Raw genomic sequence first — 20,906 nt, forward strand, 5'->3', positions numbered from 1 at the left:
ACTTGACCACTTTCTCACACCATACACAAAGATAAACTCCAGATGGATAAAAGACCTCGATGTGAGACAGGAATACATCAAAATCCTAGAGGAGAACATAGGCAGCAACCTCTAGGACATCGGCCACAGCAACATTTTTCATGACACATCTCCAAAGGGAAGAGAAGCAAAAGATAAAATGAACTTGTGGGACTTCATCAAGATAAAAAGCTTCTGCACAGCCAAGGAAACAGTAAAAAAAAACTAAGAGGCAGCCCACGGAATGGGAGAATATATTTGCAAATGATACTACAGATAAAAGACTGGTATCCAAGATCTACAAAGAACTTCTCAAACTCAATATGCGAGAAACAAATAAACAAATCATAAGATGGGCAGAAGATATGAACAGACACTTTTCCAATGATGACATACAAATGGCTAACAGACACATGAAAAAATGTTCAAAATCATTAGCCATCAGGAAAATTCAAATCAAAACCACACTAAGATACCACCTTACGCCAGTTAGAATGGCAAAAATTGACAAGGCAAGAAACAACAATTGCTGGAGAGGATGTGGAGAAAGGGGATCCCTCCTACATTGTTGGTGGGAGTGCAAGTTGGTACAGCCACTCTGGAAAACAGTGTGGAGGTCCCTTAAAAAGTTAAAAATTGAGCTACCCTATGATCCAGCCATTGCACTACTGGCTATTTACCCCAAAGATACAGACGTAGTGAAGAGAAGGGCCATATGCACCCCAATGTTCATAGCAGCTTTGTCCACAATAGCTAAATCGTGGAAGGAGCCGAGATGCCCTTCAACAGATGATTGGATTAAGAAGTTGTGGTTCATATGTACAATGGAATATTACTCAGCTATCAAAAAGAACGATTTCTCAACATTTGCTGCAACATGGACGGCACTGGAGGAGACAATGCTAAGTGAAATAAGTCGAGCAGAGAAAGGCAATTATCATATGGTTTCTCTCATCTATGAAACATAAAAACTAGGTAGACTGGTAGGAGAAGAAAGGGATAAAGAAAGGGGGATAATTAGGGGCACCTGGGTGGCACAGTGGTTAAGCGTCTGCCTTCGGCTCAGGGCGTGATCACGGCATTATGGGATCGAGCCCCACATCAGGCTCCTCCGCTATGAGCCTGCTTCTTCCTCTCCCACTCCCCCTGCTTGTGTTCCCTCTCTCGCTGGCTGTCTCTATCTCTGTCGAATAAATAAATAAAATCTTAAAAAAAAAAAAAAAAAAGAAAGGGGGGTAATCAGAAGGGGGAATGAAGCATGAGAGACTATGGACTATGAGAAACAAACTGAGGGCTTCAGAGGGGAGAGGGGTGGGGGAATGGGATAGGCTGGTGATGGGTAGTAAGGAGGGCACGTATTGCATGGTGCGCTGGGTGTTAAACACAACTAATGAATCATCGAACTTTACATCAAATCCAGGGATGTACTGTATGGTGACTAACATAATATAATAAAAAACATTAAAAAAAAAAAGAAAACCAGTCATCTTAAAAAATAATAATAATAAAATAAAAAAAAGGAAAAAAAAGGAAAAAAGGAAAAATATTATCCTCGATAGTGTTTTACCTTATGTTAACAACCAGTGTGCTTGGAAGTGTTTAAAATTGATAAATATTTTGGACATGGACAGCCTATATGATGAATTCACAGATGCAAAAGAACTGACAAACAGTTGGTCTACCAATTAAGCCTCTAGATACTAACTGGAGGGGCATATCTGGAGAGATGAGAACTAATTCCTAAAAGTCTAAAAACCTAGTAGGTAATGACATTAAGTAAAATCTTTTGTAGTGTATACTCAACATTTTTTATTTTTAAGTAATCTCTATACCTAATGTGGGGCTTAAACTTACAACCATGAGATCAAGAGTTGCATGCTCTACCAATTCAGCCAGTCAGGCATCCCTATCCTCAACATTTTTGTTGAGAGGATATTTCGTTTGATGTCATCACATTGGATTGACACTAGGAACCTGTTATGTGGGGTTGGTAAGAGCAGAACTATAGGTCAAAGAGAATTTTACTTTTGACTATATTCACTTTTAATTCTCTAAAAAAAGAGAAAAAGACAGAAACATTTCATAGCTATTTCTATTAAATATGAGTCATATCTGTTTAATTATTGTACCAACTTTTTGAAGTCTCATTTTATATACCTTAAAAATATGCAATGATATAGCCCCCAAATTTAAATCTCCAAAAGAAGATCTGTAGTATCAGAGGACAGAAAGACCTATTTAGAAAATGTTTTTATAGTTTTTCACACTATTAGCCCTACTATTAATTAGTATTAAACACTACCAACGGTCACAGTTAAATAGTAATAACACATATCTGTATAATTACTTAATAAATATTAAGTATATTTTTGATTTGGTAGTGCTGTTTCTCAGTGAGTGCTCTAAAAAGTTGATCACCCTAACCTGTGGCCAAATATTCCATGCTCTTCACAACTTCACCAACAGTGGAGACAACCACAGATTCTTTCCTTTACTCTTTTTATGACCCAATTATACTAAGCTCCTCAGAAATGGATAGAACCAGGCCTGCCTGGGTAAAAATTTCTTAAAAATATCCTTTGACTGCAATGATTAAATCCAGCAGTTTTATTAAAACAAAGTTTGTTCGTGACTATCCAGGAATTTTCCTCAATCTCATACAAAATGTGTAACTTCTCCTAAGATTGTTTTCATTAAAACACACACACACACACACAATTTTTGAAAGTACTTCTTAAAGGGGTTAGATGATGTGAAAAGGTGTAGCAAAGCTGAAGTATAGTGAAAGGAAATAATAGAACTGCCAGACTTGAATTACCCAGATATGTTTATTGCTATATATTTATCATTCTCCTCATAGAGAAATTTCCTTTGTCATGTAAGCAACGATAAATTCACCACAATAAGAAAGAAAAGTTTTAAAATAGAGACAAGTTAACTTAGGTTTAAAAGAGAAAATAATTTTGCATAACTAGATTATGAAAACCATACAAATAGAAACTGCAGCTAGCCCAAAGTATCTAACAAAAGCTTGGTTGATTCTTCTAAGAATTTTCATTGGATGTCTATTCTGCTTCAGGTACTAAATAAAACAGAATGTAAATATAAACACTCAGACACTCACACACACACACACACATACGCACACATCTCATTTTTATTTCATTATTTCAATTTCATTTGATTTTCTTAACTAAAGCAATTTCAGGAAAAAGAGAAAGAGGACGGTTACTGGGCTTCCTTTTTCCCATTTTCATGAATAAATTTATTGCATTTTAAACAGGGTAGAGGTCTTCCAGATAATAACCCTGGGGATAATTACTTCACATACCTAGAGACAATAACTTGAGGTAACGTTAAATTTTATAAAATTAACATCTTAAAAGTTCTATGAATTGCTTACCTAAATCAGCAAGCAACCAACCATAGAAAACCTTTAAAACCTAAAGATGCTTATTACACTGTAAGGATACACCTAGTAAATCGGCAGTCCTTTGAATTGTAGAGACAGGAAAATGGTTTAGTTCAGCCACATTTTTGTTCAAATGCTTCAAAAATCTTATTTATAGGGGCGCCTGGGTGGCGCAGTCATTAAGCGTCTGCCTTCCGCTCAGGGCGTGATCCCGACATTCTGGGATCAAGCCCCACGTTGGGCTCTTCTGCTGGGAGCCTGCTTCTTCCTCTCCCACTCCCCCTGCTTGTGTTCCCTCTCTCGCTGGCTGTCTCTGTCATGTCAAATAAATAAATAAAATCTTTAAAAAAAATAAAATCTTATTTATAAAGTAGACCTTGTTGCCTACCTTAGAAAGCTATATAAATATTCTGAAAATCTAGCCTAATTCCTCAAGAGGCCAGTAGTTCTCGAGCTTTATCACTTTATTTACCAGACACAATGGAATGAAACAGGCTAGGAAAAAAAAAAGAAAATCACTGAATAGCCTCGATGTTAAAAAAAAAAGTAAAATTTTGTGATCCAGAACAGAGCATAGTTAGTAAACATATCAACTAGTTCTTACTAAGAACAGTATAAACAATTAAGGATATTTTTAGAACATTAGGACGGAAAAGGTTTTATGCTTGGTTTCTTTTGCTTAGTTGGTTGATAATACCTTCTTAAGCTGGGTAAATTGGGTAAGTAGAGCTATTATATTTAAATTAATAAGAAAATAATTCCTTCAGTTAGTCAATGCTAAAAATTATCTCACTAATGAAGAAGAAATGCAATCAATAAAAAAGTTACGTATTGATTGTATTAGCATTGATTTATGATTGTACTTAAAATTGAATTTGGTAGTGCTGATACTGCAGGAATTTAATGTCCATATAACCAACATTTTGAAAGGCTGGAAAGTTATTTGTAGTTATGATATATCTTGCTGCAAATTTATTATTTGACAATTTCATTGTGGAAAAAAAGTCTGTCACTTCAAAAAGTGAGACAAAGTACCAGCCTAAACTCTTCTCTTTTTTAGGGAAAACTTAGCTATATAGCACTAGATAAATTTTATTAGAAATAAAATTAAATATTTCAGCCTTGACAATTAACTACCCCCAGAATCAAGAGCTCAAGGGCTTTAAGGACAGGTAAGCATATCGTGAATTTTAAAAATATATTTTTAGAAAACTTTATAATTTTCAACATGATTTTAATACATTTTGTTACTCAATCCCTAAAATAATTCTGAGATACCATTAGAAAAAAATTATTAGTCTTATTTAACCAATTTAACAATAGGAACAGGGAATTCAGATGATTTGTCTGAGAACAAGAAGCAATTTCCCAAATCATTGGAATCGGACCCTAAGTCTCCTAATTTTTAATTCCTACTGCAATTTCCCTTCAGATTATAAATTGGACAAATAAATTATGATAATAATATCTGTTGTGGTGTTGCAGATTAAATGAGATAATGTATGTACACATTAAAGAAATGACAGTCATTCCTATTATTACAGGACATGCCAGGCCCTTCTGAGAGGTGAAGTTCTCACTCAATCTCCACTCTTCGGAATCTCCATAAACTGGATTACTTATTCCTTATAGAATATTTCAAACTAGAATTGCAGATGAATCTCCAGCTGCTATTTTTAGCCAAGCTTACGTACTGAAGATGATAAAGAACCTAAAAATTCTAAGTGTAAGGATCCAAGCTGTGTATGAGAAGATCACAGGTTTCTTTTTGATTAAAAATTCCACTACAACCCAGAAAGAAAAACAATCAGAGAGAGTGTTGTTAATACTCTTAAAAATATGAAATTTACTGGAAAAATGTACTGTAAAATGACAAAAACCCAGCCTTATTTCATGCTACTTCAACCCTGTCGCCCTCATTTTGCTTAAACAGCTATGTGCCTTTATCTAGAGCACATTCCTTGACCCTTCAAGGTCGAGTTCAGACTTGTTCCCGTGTGCTACTACAGCATCCTCTACCACAATGATGAGACATTTCTCACAAAGTGCGGAGTTTGCTGATTACTTATCTGTGCTATTAACTGGACCATGAGCTTTGCCTATTACAAAGACAATAGTCAACTATTTGAGAAACAAAGGGTAGACCAAACACATCACAATTTAAAAAATGAGATGACTAAACCAAAGTTTTCAAACATGTTTCCACAGATTCCTCTAAATTACAAAAAGTTCAATGTCCTGTTCAATGTTCCAACAAGGGGCCTCTTGATACAATGGAAGGGATACAGTATTTCCCACATGGATTTCTTGCCCAAAATGTTTAACTTGAATTATGAGAAAACAATCAGAAAGACTGAAATTGTGGAATATTCTAACAGGACAAATGGCCTGGACTTTATCAAATGTCATTTTCATGAAAGACAGAAGCAGGTAGGAAAATTTCCGCATTAAAGAAGGCTAAAGAGATGTAGAAACTAAAGGCAATATGTGATCCTTGACTGGGTACTGCATTGAAAATCAAAGGCTATAAAGGACATTATTTGAATTATTGGAAAAATTTGTGTATGGATTCCATACTAGAGGATAGTACTTAATCAGTATTAAATTTCTGTGTTTGTTAATAGTAGGAAGAGAATGTCTGTGTTCATAAAACATGTTTGCTGGAAGATTTAAGAATTAAATATTATAAAGTCAGCAATTTACTTTTGAAAAATCAAATAATACAGCTAAATATATATGCACAAACAAACACAGAAAAGTGGCAGTCAAATGTGTCAAAAATTCAAATGTAAATTCAGAAAAATGGGTATATGAGTGTTAAGTGTACTGTTTTTCAACTTTTTAATAAAAGTTCTGTAAAAAGAGTAGAAGAAATATGTGATAAAAGAATTTTTAATGGCTTATTTTTCTTCAAATCCGTAATTTCAGCTCTTCTCTCTATATAAATAGCTAATTTTGGATATGTCTTCCCCTTTCACAAACTGAAGAAGTCTAACCAGAGCTAGTTGCCAATTCTTCTCAAATGCATATGCAAAAAGTATCCTCCTTTCTACCTCTAGGTAGGCTACCTTTCCTCTCTTCCTCCCTGTCCTGTACAGAGATAGAGGGAAGATAGAACTTTCCTTTTCTTCTTCTAATAGTTTCCCCTTTTTATGGCAACTTCATCAGAAGTCAAACAAAAAAGACTGTAGGCAATTGGTGATCCAGTATAGATTAGGAGTTAGTGATAGGGAGTCAGCATTCTTCATTTCTTGTTATTTATTCAAAAGAGAATTAGAGTTGATGTCATGTGGTGTTCCAGGAGCCATGGTGGTGGGAAGAAAATTCTCCCTTCACATTCACTCATATTTTGAAATATTTCCTCAGCTTACTGCTCACAAGTAACATGAAACTGGAAATATTCTCTCTGATTTAGGAAATTAAAAGACCTGTGTTTGCAAGTGTCTGATCCAGGGGAGGGGTGTGGGTCAGTGAGGAAGGTAGTGTTATCATTCTTTTATTAACTGAAAGGGATATGTTGCTTCTTGGTAGCCTGGACAAAAATGTAACCAACTCTAGAAAATCACAAATTGTTACAGGGTTAGATCTAGGTGTGTTGGACTCCAGAATAAATACAGTAACTGATTTCAAGAACTTAAAATTCAGAGGAACTAAAAGAGACATAGAGATAAGCTATCGTGCAAAATATATATTTCTCAGTATAAAAACGAATCCATACTTTAAGGAAGTTATATATCATTTAGGGTCTGGGCATGGCTGAACTTTCCCTCTCAATAAATACATTTCAAACTGGTAGATGGAAAACATTTACTATATTACATATGTAACATATGCTCAAAGTTCTGCTGTGGTTTTCCACTGCACTTTGAGTAAAACCTGCACCCAGAGTCATTCTGATGGCCTACAGAACCTTCCATTCTAGACCCTTTGACTTTTTCTGCTACTGTACTTTCTCTCTTATTCTTTCCACTACAACTATACTGTTCTTGAAGTTCCTCAGACACATCGGAATCACCCTGGTTCAGGGTACTGCTCTTGTTCCCTCTGCCTGGAAGACTCTTTCCCCAGATGATCTACACAGCTGACTCTCTCACTTCTCTCTGCTCTTAATACTGCGCTAGTGTCTAATGAGAGAGGTAGACAATTAAACAGCATACTAGCAAATAAATAATTTCAAATTTTTGTAAATGTATGAAATATATCATAAAATGGTTCACAGAGAACATCCAAGAATAATTCTTCGTTCTAAAAGGGTGCCAATTTTTAAATATAAAGTTAATATTCAAGATATTGTAACAAAATCTTACATGTTGGACCATTTTTGAAACCATTTTCTTTTTGTGGAATATTCCATATTTGGAGGGTATTCAATTTGTCAGTTTCTAGTATCTTTCCCTAAATAAATACTTAAAGTACCATATACCAGTTATGATTTTTAATGTCTACTTCTCCCTCAATCCGTACATGCTATGTAGGGTGTGGTAAAATTAAAAAAAAAAAAAAAGCATAAAAATTTGGCAATGAAGTGTACAAACCTAAGCATCATACACTAAACATTTTATTTTTTAATAATAAAATCATTGCTTAAACTCAAAATAACTTTTCTTTTTGGAATTTAAAGATCAAAAATATTCTTTTAAAAATATAAGTACTTTCCTTCATGAGCAACTGCAGAATCTTGCAACATAAAACTACCTATTTTCTTCCAGCCTAGAAAAAAGTTCAGCTATAAAACATTTGACACACAGAATCTATGGTATGACATTAAAATTCTCTGAATTGTCACTGTTTGGAATCAATACTAAATAAATAAATAAATACAATGATCTCAAACAGCAAAATCAATGCTTATACCTGGACTGGAGTGAAGTTGGGGTGGGAGCAATAGGATATATGAAATTAAAAAAAAAACACAGAAAGAGAGAGATGCAAACATCAAACTAAGGAAAGTGAAGCCTTTTAAAAATAATAAAGGGGCACCTGGGTAGGTCATTGTGGTAGGATAAGCAGACTGCTCCTCCCTCAGCCCTCCCCCTGCTTGTGCTCTCTCAAATAAACAAATAAATCTTATACATAAAAAAAAAAATCAATGTTAAGTTGAACTGACAGGAAAAATTTATTATTATTTTTTAAATTATCTCCCAAAGAATTACAATTTGAATAGAGGAAAGAGCTATAGGTGATATAAACTCTTTTCTAAAGCATTTGTTACAATGCTTTACAAAATCGCAGTAGAAATGTTAATCAATTAGTTTGAAACTTACACTCCTGCAAACTAAAATACTCCTCCCACAAAGGGTGTTCACAAAAAGAATCACTAGGAAGAGAAGAGATAGACAATTGATGTATTTAACATTCTGCTGAACAACAGACAAATAAACCTGTAGGTGATTCACAATAAAGGAAAGGTCTTAAAATACCATAGATACTCTGTTTGGTATAAAATTACCTAAATTTCTGTAATGATTACTTAAAATAAAAAGATTTTATTTGTTTATTTGCGAGAGAGTGCATGTGCCTGAGCAGGGGGAGAGGCAGCGGGAGAGGGAAAGAGAGAATCTCAAGCAGACTCCCTGCTGAGGGCGGAGTCCAAGGCGGGGCTCAATCTCACTCTAGATCATGACCTGAGCTGAAATCAAGAGTCCAATGCCTAATGGACTGAGACTCCCAGGCACCCCCGGAATGGTTACATTTGTGTCTAAAAGAGAAGACAATTAAATGTTTCCTTAGACAACAGAAGTACAGTGAACTCGGAAGTAGTTAACCAGCAAAATTGCCACCTTAGGTAGAAGCACCGCCTGCCTTCTTTAACCTGCCTAAATTGACCTAGCTATTGTTGAAAAGAAAACCACAGGCCCAAAATGGCATCACTCAGGCCAGGTCACCAAAGGTATCAAGCCCCTAAATTGGGCTTAATACCTAACCTAATTGCAGTTTCAATCTCCCCTAGAAATGTTAAGTCTCAATCAGCCAGTCAGGAATTTTCTGATAAACATCAATGAGGTGATCTGTCACATGTGTCCTCTCCATCTCTCTAAAGATGAGGTAACTCCACCTAACAAGACCCCCAAATTTCCCCCAAGGGAAGGTGACCTTGCCTGAAACAATCCTTTCCCTAGTTTTGCTAATAACTTCCTTGTCCCATCCTTTCCTATAAAAACCTTCCATATTGCACAAATCATTGGAGTTCCTCTCTACTTGTTAGATGGGACACTGCCTGCTTCATGAATCCCTTAATAAAGCCAATTAGATCTTCAAACTTACTCAGTTGAATTTTTCTTCTTTAAAATTATGAAATCTCTCTTACTACCCCACTCAAAAATCAGTCTTAGCCCTTCCTCTCCCTTGATAAAGTATGAATTCCCTGAGGTCAGGGAACTGTTTTGCCTTATCTATTCCTCACAGTATTTTGTGGGTCAGGGGGAATAATTTGAAATTTTAAATAGGGTGGACAGGGTGAGCCTCTTTGAGAAGGTGACAGTGAAGCAGACTTAAAGGGGATGAGGAAGCTGGCTCTGGTGGCTGTTTGGGGGGGTAGAAAAAGGGGGACTTTCAGGTCTAACTAAATACCTGACGTGTTTGTGGAGAGGCAAGGTGGCCTGTCATGGCTGAAGCCAAGGGTGCTAGAGGAAGAGTAGTAGGAAAGGAGGTCAAAAGATGCTAAAGAGGCAAGATTTGGGATTTGCTCTTATTGAGAGAAGGAATCATTCAAATTTGATCAAAGATATGAAGTTCCTGATTTGCATTTTAAAGGAATTACAGAGCTGATTTTTGAGAATGAATTAGACTAGTGAGAAGGTTTGACTCACATTTTAAGAGTACCCCTCTGGCAACTCTACTGAGAATAAATTTAGAAGGGGCACGGAGGGAAGCAGGGAGACCAACTAAGAGGCTGTAACTAGAAAGTGGAGGCCAGATGACAGTGGCTGGAACCTGGGTGGTAGTGACGAAGACGCTGAGAATTTGTCAGATCCTGGATTTTGCAGCTTATGCTCATAGGATTGTGTGTGCAGTGTGAGCAAAAAGAAACAAATCAAAAATGATGCAGGGCTTAGGGCCTGAGCACCTGGAAGGGCAGAACAGCCCTTTACTAAGAAGACTCAGGTGGGAGAATACCTGAAGTGTAGTTCTAGAATTGAGACACTTATTAGAAGCCCAAGTGGATTTAACAAGTCAGGAGTTGAATCTATGAGTCTGGAGTTAAAAAGTGGAGATAGAAATCTGGGACTCATGAGATGTTTAGCACCATATGGCTACATAAGATCATCGAGGGACAAAGAACAGATAAGGCCTACACTAGACCTAATTACACTTTGCGCCAGAGCAACAAGGAGAGATCACGGCGAGGAGGAGGAACCAACAAAGTTAGCTAAGAAGGACCTGCTGCATAGGAAGGAAAGAAAGATGAGAGAGGGATATACCCAAGGCAAAGTGAAGGAAGTGTTCAGTGCAAATTCTCCACGCGTTGCCTTACTAAATACATCCTACTGATCCTTCAGAACGGGACATTTTTTTGATAAGCCCCTTCTCAGCAGCCCTGCCTCAACAGATGATCTTTCTCTGCATTGCAAAATCACAGTGCAGGTCTCAATTCCAATACTCAAAACTGCTGATAAAAGAACGAAGGAAGTGCTCGATGAACAGCAGAGAAGCACAGATGATAGATAAGGACAGCATGTCAGCGCACGGGTAGAGACTGGAGTAAAGACCGACGCATCAGGGTACCACGGCTTGACGGCAACAGCTCTGACATGACTCGGCTAACTCCTCTCGCTCTCCTTCCAAGCTCATCAAGCCAAACTATCCAATATGATTTTGTTTCCTTCCTACATTTTCCTGTGGAGTTAGAAAGAGACAACTAGCAACAATAAATATCTAATCCAACCGGTCGCTGTATTTCTCACTGTGCACAAATAGATTCGTGTTCTGTTTTAGAAATTTCGTCTCATGTAAGTTTGGTTAGTGTGTTTCTTTTTGGACTTGTGGTGGTGTTCAGTCTGCTTGTTTTCTGTGTTTCAAGTGCCAAAACCATGCTGTGAGATCCAAATGAGGCTGACTGGCAATTGCAAAAGATTATGGTACAGAAAACCAGGACATCCATGCTGTGTGAATGCTTGCTAAAGGGAAATATTGATTTGCATTTATTTTGTCTCTTGTCGACATGCAATAATGGTCATAGCCGGGATTCTTGTATAATAGATCGAGGAGAGGGTGCTATGCCATGCCTGCAGCAAAAGGTGATATTTTATTGTTGTTTCAAATATGATCCATTTTTCTGGGTTTGAATTTATTCCCTAAATGGAAAAAATAGAATCCCAGAGCCACACGAACACATTCCAGGTTGAAATCTAACATTTGTTAGTATAGCTGGTCTTGCGAAACTACATCAATCTGTGATGCTCTGATAAATAGGGGATGTAGTCCTTTAAAGACCAAAACGTAAACTGTGCTGACACAGCTACGGTAATTTACTTTTAAGGAGCTAACAGGGTTTGGATTTGGTCTCCCTCTGGGATACCCATACTCTCTCTAAATTCAACAGTGTCAAGGAAAATTTTGGATGAGATTATTTGGAAAAATGACATCAAGTAGATAAAATCTGTGCCACAGTCTTCACTTTTGAAACCATGCTAGAGAGTAATCTTTCCTCTCTTTTTATTGACATCAGGGAGATGCGAAGAGAATTTACAAGTATATAATTTACTGTTACTAATCCATCAAAGTCTATAACCAAGCTAATAAGCCCTTTGTATTTTTATGTCCTAAATATATCTGAAATCTAAATCCTTTTCATGCTCTCTCCCTGCCCCCATGGCTGCCAGACTCATGCCAGGAGGAAACTGATGCAGCCAAATTAGCTGTGTGTCTGACTTTGGAAACTACCTATGACCTGGATTTTTTCTTAGAATAGGGTTTTCTTGAATGGAGAAAAACGATTACATTATATTAGAATTTGCTAAGCCCTTTGCATTACCAGGCATTGTTTATTGTGCTAATGGCTGCTTTTCCAAGAGTCATTTTGGCAGTATTTAATCCCATGCATAGCTCTTAATCTCCAACCTACCAGATCCTGGTTCTTAACCCCACTGCACCCGCCTTTGGTCCTGGGGTCCTACCTTGCTTTGTGCGCATGCTCTCCTTTATTCATACGAAATAGGATCAGGGGAGACTAAGGGGAATTTTTATAAGCACAATTTTATTTTCTAAGTGGACTGCAATTTTATAAACCATGTTGATAATAGAACAAAAAAAGTTTTCTTTGAATCATCCAGGAGAACACGGGTTGTACCTCAGAGAGTTTCCGAACAGAATTACTAGGAAACTAGAAAACCTTTGAAGTAAGACTGGCCTGTGGACGTAGGACTTTTTATAGTGGTATCCTGACCATATGCTTAACTAGTTTTATTTTATGGTATGTATCTTACCTTAACTTCCACATGTGCCATCAGGACTGCAAAATTGGTTAGGTGATTACAAGAGCACGTAGTATGTGTCCTATTTGTTGTCAGGAGCCGGCAGCCTTGTGTTGACCAATAACCTGTCATGGTGCGCTTGGAATAGCTCCAAAATGAACAGTTAGGGTTGAAATTCTCCTCGGACTGCTACAGGGGGAAAAAAATCAATAAAACCAATAACTTCTTTATGATCACGTAAATTAGATAGGCATTTTCTTTACATCTAACACACTTCAGACTCTGTTCCAACTTTTGTGGGGATGTATACAAGTGTTTTCATATTAAGTGGATTTCATCAAGCCTAAGCAAATTTGAATATATATTGTCGTTTACTTCCTCTGATTAGAGATGAGTTTACTTTTTAAAAAAATTAATATTAATGGAATACTAGTATCAATGTCTCAGAACGACTTCAACTAATTTCAAAGTAAAATACATTATAAAGAATTTAATTACTCGAAACAATTTCTGAGAAGATGGTCTGTAGAAATTTTGTTCAATTTGTAATACAATCTTTGTACATACATAAAAATATATCTTTGCCCAAAGACATAAATACTTGTGACATCATAGGTGAAGCCATGTCCAATTCCACTAAATATGCTGCTAACTCTTTTTAATTATGGAGACATATTGATAAATCCATCTATAGATATTTTTATCAGAAGCATTTACATATTCAAGAATTATTCTCCTCCCTCATTTTAGAAAAAAAAAATCACTACTATCATTTTATAGATAATGAACTGCTATCTGTCAAATAATAGGAAAAAAGGAAAATTAATATATTCCATGTTTGTGCTGTAACAAGTATAGATAATGTGGACAACTAAACTTAACATGGCATTTTCTTACCTTAATATGTTTAACAGTGAACACCACAGGATCAGCTAAATAAACCTTATTGCTGAACTCTTTGTTTATTGCTGCTGTAATAACAGGGGAATTGACAATAACAGAATGATTGGTAGACATAGCCTCTGTTCCCAACTTCATGCTGGCATTCTCCGTGGACAAATAAGGACCCAAGTTGTTGTACAGAACAAAGGCCACTCTGATCTCTCCTGAAATAAATGTAAATGTGAATTATAAGTTGGGGAGAAACTCTGATTACTTTGTACATTCCACCTAATCTAGATCTAATTAAATTATAATCAAACCCATATAGTATATATTCACAACAAAATTAAGCATTCATTTTAACTGAAGTGCCAAGTCATTCATAAGAAAAGGAATATCAAATGATGCTGAAAAAACTATCAATATTTTAAAAAATGAATGTCAATCCCTGTATCACTCCGTACTCAAAACTTAAAGACAGATCATAGACCTAAACATAAAAACCAGAACCATAAAGTTTCTAGAACAAAATATAGGATCTTTGTGATCTCAGAGTAGGTAAGGATGACTTGGATCCAAAAGATATTAACCATAAAAGAAAAATAAAATGGTACACTGCACTTTATCAAAATTAAAAATATCAAAATACAGCATCAACAATAATATAGATGAGATTCATGACTATACATAGCATTTCTGCTAATAAACAAAAAAGAATAAATAACACATGAAAATTGCAAAAGGTATAAACACATACTTTAGAAAAAAGATATATGAAAGGTTAATAGAAACATGAAAAGTTATCAGCATCATTAGTAATTTTGGAAATAAAAATGAAAAATCACTTCGAGATACCACTTCATAACCTACTCGAATTTCTAAAATCAAAATGACTGGTCACACTTATATTGACAAAGATGTGGAACAGCTGGAGCTCCTGCTCACTGCTGGTGGAAATGTGAAATAGTTCCACTATTTGGAGAGATGGTGATTTCTTATAAAGTTAAACATAACTACCTTTCCTAGATAATATATATATCTACAAAGGAAAAACAAAAACAAAAAAAATTGTATAAGATTAATAGCATCCTTATTCATAATATCTCCTAAATGGAAACAACTAAAAAATCTATCAGTAGACAAATTATGGCATATGAATATAATGGAATAGACTATGCATCAATAAAGAACTACTGATAGAGCAAAGAAGAAACTACTAATAGAGCATGATGACGGAATCCCAAAAATACTGCGTTTGGTTAAAGAATATAGACAGAAAAGAGCACATGCTACATGATTCCGGTTGTACGAAGTCTAAGAACAGGCAAAATTTGTCTAGAGAGATAGTAAGGAGAGTAGTTTCATCAGACGGGGAGAGGAGGTAAGAAGACTGGAAAGGGGTAACAATTTCTGGGTAATAGAAGAGATTTATATCTTATTTTAAGTAATATTACCGAGGAACATACAACTGTCAAATTCATCAAGCTACATTCTTAAGGGATGTATGTTTTATTGTATGTAAATTATATCTCAATTGCAATTAAAACAACAGCAACAAGGATTCAAAATCCTTATCTGTCTTAAAACTCAATTACCATGTTCATTGAAAGTCACTTTCTCCATACATCCTTCCATCTTCTTTTTTCTCTTGTGACTATCTCCTACCTGCAATCTTCTGTAAAATTAACCTTCTTTTAACATTGGGAGGGAGGGCAAAGGGAGAGGGAGGAGCAGACCCCCTGCTGAGCAGGGAGCCCGATGCGGGGCTCCATCCCAGGTCTGGGATCATGACCTAAGTAGAAGGCAGATGCTTAACCGACTGAGTCACCCAGGAGACATGTTTTTGATCATATCATTTTCTTTCTTAAAATACATCAAGCTCTATGTCTTACTTCCAGTATGAATTCATATCACAAGAGGCAGGCACTGTCCTGACTATCACAGTTCCTAAGCTGAGGAAGTCTCAGTCCTTATCCCTGAATTTTAGAGTCAAGTGGAAGTAAGAACAAGGAAATTTTAATAGATTTCTTTTGAGGAGGGAGGGGACTGTCCATCTAAACTGTGCTCCCATGTTTGGGAAATTCCCAACTCTTAGGGATTTATAGACACAAAATGGATGTACATTTGCTTTCCCAGCCTGTCTTGCAAAGAGTTTGCTCTGGGCACCTGAGCTCGATGCCTCCCACCAGATGCACGCGTCTCCGAATTCAGATGAGGAGCTGGTGACACAAGGAAGCAGCAGGTGGGATGGCAGCAGCCACCTTCACTTAGGCTTTACTCGTGGCAGCAGTGACATCACAGCAATGATGCTGTGTGATGATACAGGCTGCTGTCAGCCTACTAGCTCTTATAGGTTTTCTGGGCCTGATTCTCCAGCCTTCTCAGTGATTCCATGAGATATCCATTATCCTTTCAGTAATACAGCAAAGACATTATGACAAGAGCTACATAAAGTAAGGGGGCATTCTTAAACTTCCAACCCACATCTGTTAACGTGGTACTGAGCAAAGAACAGTAATTCGCTAAATATTTCTTGTCTATTGCAACACAGCATTTAATTTTAGTTCTTTTTTCTAGATTTAATATGAAAATACTAAATTTTGGAAGGCTAAACTTAAGAAACACATCTTTTTTTTTCTTCCTGGTGACAGTAACAACTTTTATTTTAACTGGTTGATAACCACTTGATAATTCCTACCAATTTCCAGCTATGGGACAGTGTCATGTTGACACCCGACCTTGTTTTATCAATGCATTTAGTCACATATAATTGTTACAGATTCTCCCCTCCAAAATTAATGTTTAAATGTGACCTAAAACACCCCCACACCCCCACCCACACACTACTTTAGTAAATAAAATAAATGAGTACAAAACATAATATGACTAATATAATTATATTTTAATTGCCATTAGCTTTATATCTGAAAGTTCACACATTTATTTCATAAATTCTTAGTTTATCCATGTGCCAGGCACAAGTGTTCTATCAGTGAACAAGTAAGAAAAGATCCCTGCTCTCATGAGCTTCCCACTAGAGGGAAAGTCAGATAATAAACAGGCAACTTAATAATAATAATAATAATAATAATAATAATTCATATAATGTTAAGTGAATAACCACCATGAAGAAGCACTGGTATAAAATGGCTAATGGGAAAAGAGCAATTAGGAAAGAATGATGTACCTTCAGGGAGACAGAGAAAAACTTCCTTTCCTAAAGAGGTAAGATTTATACTGAATAGTGAATGATAGAGAATCTTCTATGTAAAGAAATGTAAAAACTGCATTCCAGGAAGGAAACAAAAATGCAAAAATCTGATACAGAAACACTCTTAGTGTATTCAAGGAACAGAATCAAGACTAGATCAGAGGGAATCCTTGTGCACTGTTGGTAGGAATGTAAATTGGTACACCACTGTGGAAAACACTGTGGAAGTCCCCCCCCCCCCAAATTAAAAATAGAACTACCATATGATGCAGTAATTCCACTTCTGGGTTTTTATCTGAAGGAAACAAAAACACTAACTCAAAAAGAAATCTGTATCCCATGTTCACTGCAGCATTATTTATAAGAGCTAAGACATGTAAACCACCTAAGTGTCCACTGATGATATGGATAAAGAAAATGGAATATTATTCAGCCATTAAAAAGAATGATATCTTGGGGTGCCTGGGTGGCACAGCGGTTGAGCGTCTGCCTTCGGCTCAGGGCGTGATCCCGGTGTTATGGGATCGAGCCCCACATCAGGCTCCTCCGCTATGTGCCTGCTTCTTCCTCTCCCACTCCCCCTGCCTGTGTTCCCTCTCTCGCTGGCTGTCTCTATCTCTGTCGAATAAAAAAAAAAAAAAAAAAAAAAATCTTAAAAAAAAAAAAAGAATGATATCTTGTCATTTATGATAACATGGATGGACCTTGAGAGCATTATGCTAAGTGAAATATGTCAGACATGGAAAAACAAGCATTGTATGATCTCACTTATATGTGGAATTCTAAAAAAAATAAATAAATAAAACAAACTAAATTCATAGATATGGAGAACAGACTGGTGACTGCCACTGGCAGAGGGTGGTGGGTAGGTAAAATGGGTGAAAAAGTTCAAAAAGTACAAACTTCTAGTTATAAAATAAATGTCATATATATATATATATGGGGGGATATAATATATAGCATAGTGACTGTAGTTAATAATACTGCATTGTATATTTTGAAAGTTGCTAAGAAGGTCAATCTTAAAAGGTCTCATCACAAGAAAAAAATAAAACTATATGTGGTGATAAATGTGAACTAGACTTATTGCGGTGAAGATTTTATAATATACACAAATATCGAATCATTATATTGTACCCCTGATACTAACATAAAGTTCTGTGTCACTTCTACCTCAATAAAAAGGAAAAGAATCACGAGTAGACTGCCTGGACCATAGAGAGCATGCTAAAGACAGACAGGAAGTGGGGCAGATGAGGCAGGAAGGAAGTGGACGAGCACACGGTGGGCTAGTGAAATCCTCTGATTTCATCTGAGTGCAACTGGAAATGAACTGGTCAGATTTACATTTCAGGAAGATCCCTTTAGTCAACAGGATACATGTTGCGAGGCAGAAAGAGTGGAGAGAGGGAAGCCAGGTGGAAAGCTGATGCAGAAATCTGATTTTGCTTCGTAGAAAATGTTATTGTTGCCTCAAAATTCACATAGTCAAATTAGCAATCTAATGACTTTTAAGGTCATTTATATGATTTCCAAAAAAGAACTTTGTTCCGTTGAAGGCAGCCTAATTTGTTTTGTCTTGGTATTATTCAACAGGCTCTTCATCCTTTAAAACTATGCACCCAGCACTCTGAAACACAAGCTTTGAGTTGGTTGCTACAACCTGAGGCTGTCTTCCCATCACCTAACAGGTCAAAGGATCTCATCTAGTTGGCAAAAAGTATGCTATTAAAAACGTAATACTAGTGACACTTGAGACATATTTTCTCTATGAGTTTATTTCATTCTTGTTATATTCAGTGAATTTAATCTAGTATCAAACTGACCTATATTGACCAGTTCCTTTCCCCCAAATCACCTTCTCATATTTAAATTTTCTGTATGCTTTGCAAAGAAAAATCATAGAAACACCTTCAAAAATAGCGAATAAGGAAAAAAACATACAATTTTAAAATTAGAAGTAAAATTTCCATTAAAAATTTTAGAAACCAAATCTGTCAACTCAGTGACAGTTTATTCCTTTCAATAAAAAAGTCACGGGGCGCCTGGGTGGTGCAGTCGTTAAGCATCTGCCTTTGGGGCCCACATGGGGCTCCTTCCCTGGGAGCCTGCTTCTTCCTCTCCCACTCCCCCTGCTTGTACTCCCTCTCTCGCTGGCTGTCTCTCCCTGTCAAATAAATAAATAAAATCTTTAAAAAAAAAAAAAAGAAAAAAAGAAAAAAGTCAGATATCTGGATTTTATTGTTCATTAATTCCTCTCAGATTCAAGTTTCTGACATTGTACTGCAAATGAAAAGGAACAGAACAATTTCCAAATCTGACTGAGAATTTTATAGAGCAAATACATTGTGATGTTGTTGGTGCAGAAAATAGGAAAGAGAAGGAAGAGGAAGAGGTGAGAGAGAACAGTTGAGTGAGAGAAAGGGAGCTTTTGGATAGCAGATCTAAAACCACAAGCCAAGAAACAAGGCATTGATGACAAATTCATCTCACCATGCTTAACAAATAAATTCTAACCTACCATTTCGACCATTTTGCTTTAAAGTATTTGCGGAAAGCTGGATGGTGCTTCCATGACCCATGTTTTCTGGAAATTTTAGGTCTTCTAAGTTTCCTTCTGTGCTCAGCCTTGCAACTTCCAATTCTGTGAATGGCAAAGAGTTATCAGTACTCATTGAGAGACACACCCAAGCTAAGATGATTTCCTAAATCACTGAAATATTTCTGAAATCAAAACACTGGAATTAACGTTCTATTAATTTATAGAAGTCAAACGAATAGTAGTTCAATGTTTTATTTTGAAAGTATTTCTTTAAATAAAGTATTCCTTTAAATAAAGTATTTTTTAATAAAGCAAATAAAAACTATTAAACAGGTAAATAAGAACACAAATACATCAATTATAAAGCCTAAAATTTAACATTCAAGCTCAAATCCTTATACCTTGTCATTTAGTTTCTCTTCAAAATATTATCTTTCTTTTGTGAATTAAGTAAAAGTTTCTTTATAATCTAGAGTTGCACTATTATATCAATATTGATCTATCTTTAAATGTAATAAGTTTGAAACAGCTTTATCAAATCTTCTGAAATAAAACTGTCAGCTATATCCTTACGCACAATAAAAATAGATTTATACTCCTTATGAGCTAATAACACGATTACAAAAAAACTGTTTTATCACCTTCACTTAAATGACTGATTTCTTTACAGTACATAATTCAGAGACATTCTTATTATAACTGACATGACCCACAGGCACTGTGTTAGGAGGATAAGATTTTAAATAGTACAATGCATACATACATACATACACACAGACAAAAAAACTAATTAACTCACTAACTAAAGGACCTCACTGTGAGTGATTTCAGGCTAATATATCCAATATTGGAATATCCTAAGGAGGATAACACACAAAATTATGAGGACCCTTTTAAGCCAATGCCAGGTGATATCCTTCTAATTACACCAAAAAAAAAAAAAGCACTTATCTCCACTGAAATAAAAATCACTTATAATATCTGCACTACCACAGAAATTTTTTCTTTTCTCTCTTCTGCTGTCCACGGGTCTCTGGCCCTTCTGTATAACAAAGGCCACTTACGAATATTGTCTGTGTTCTCCCTGACAATGTCAGTCTTCAAAAGGTTATCAGCCAACACAAAAGCACTTTCCTCCACAGTGTCGAGCAACATGGTGGCTGCCCGTAGTTGATCGCTTGTAGTCAGGTCTCTCCACGCATTTGAGGCTTGTGGCTGGAGGAGGTTGTTAACTGTCTCGACCATCGCCTACAAGAGGATGAACAGAATGACAGAGGTCTCTAGTGAACTCCCAGAGCTGTCAGAAATCCAGGTGTACATGTTGCTCGGCAAGCAAGGATCAGCGGTGTGCACGAGTTCAGTATTGTCCCAGCCTCCCCTGTGACACGCTGCAGCAGAAGCATTCATTATTGTGTTCTGGTAAAGCCC

At 36.3% G+C, this 20,906-nt stretch overlaps 1 protein-coding gene across 1 annotated transcript in view; it reads right to left on the bottom strand.

Moving 5' to 3' along the window:
- Window positions 1–20,906, bottom strand: part of ADGRL3 (adhesion G protein-coupled receptor L3) — a 482,854-nt gene that overhangs the window by 104,490 nt on the left and 357,458 nt on the right. Inside the window, exons 11-14 of the mRNA XM_040624907.1 lie at window positions 20,543–20,726; window positions 19,458–19,580; window positions 13,741–13,949; window positions 12,856–13,032 (exon numbers count right to left, since the gene is read on the bottom strand). Coding sequence (XP_040480841.1) covers window positions 12,856–13,032; window positions 13,741–13,949; window positions 19,458–19,580; window positions 20,543–20,726 — 693 coding nt within the window. The remainder of the gene's footprint in view (window positions 1–12,855; window positions 13,033–13,740; window positions 13,950–19,457; window positions 19,581–20,542; window positions 20,727–20,906) is intronic.

This window comes from Ursus maritimus, unplaced genomic scaffold (genome assembly GCF_017311325.1).
Source record: "Ursus maritimus isolate PB19 unplaced genomic scaffold, ASM1731132v1 scaffold_8, whole genome shotgun sequence".
NCBI classification, from domain to species: domain Eukaryota; kingdom Metazoa; phylum Chordata; class Mammalia; order Carnivora; family Ursidae; genus Ursus; species Ursus maritimus.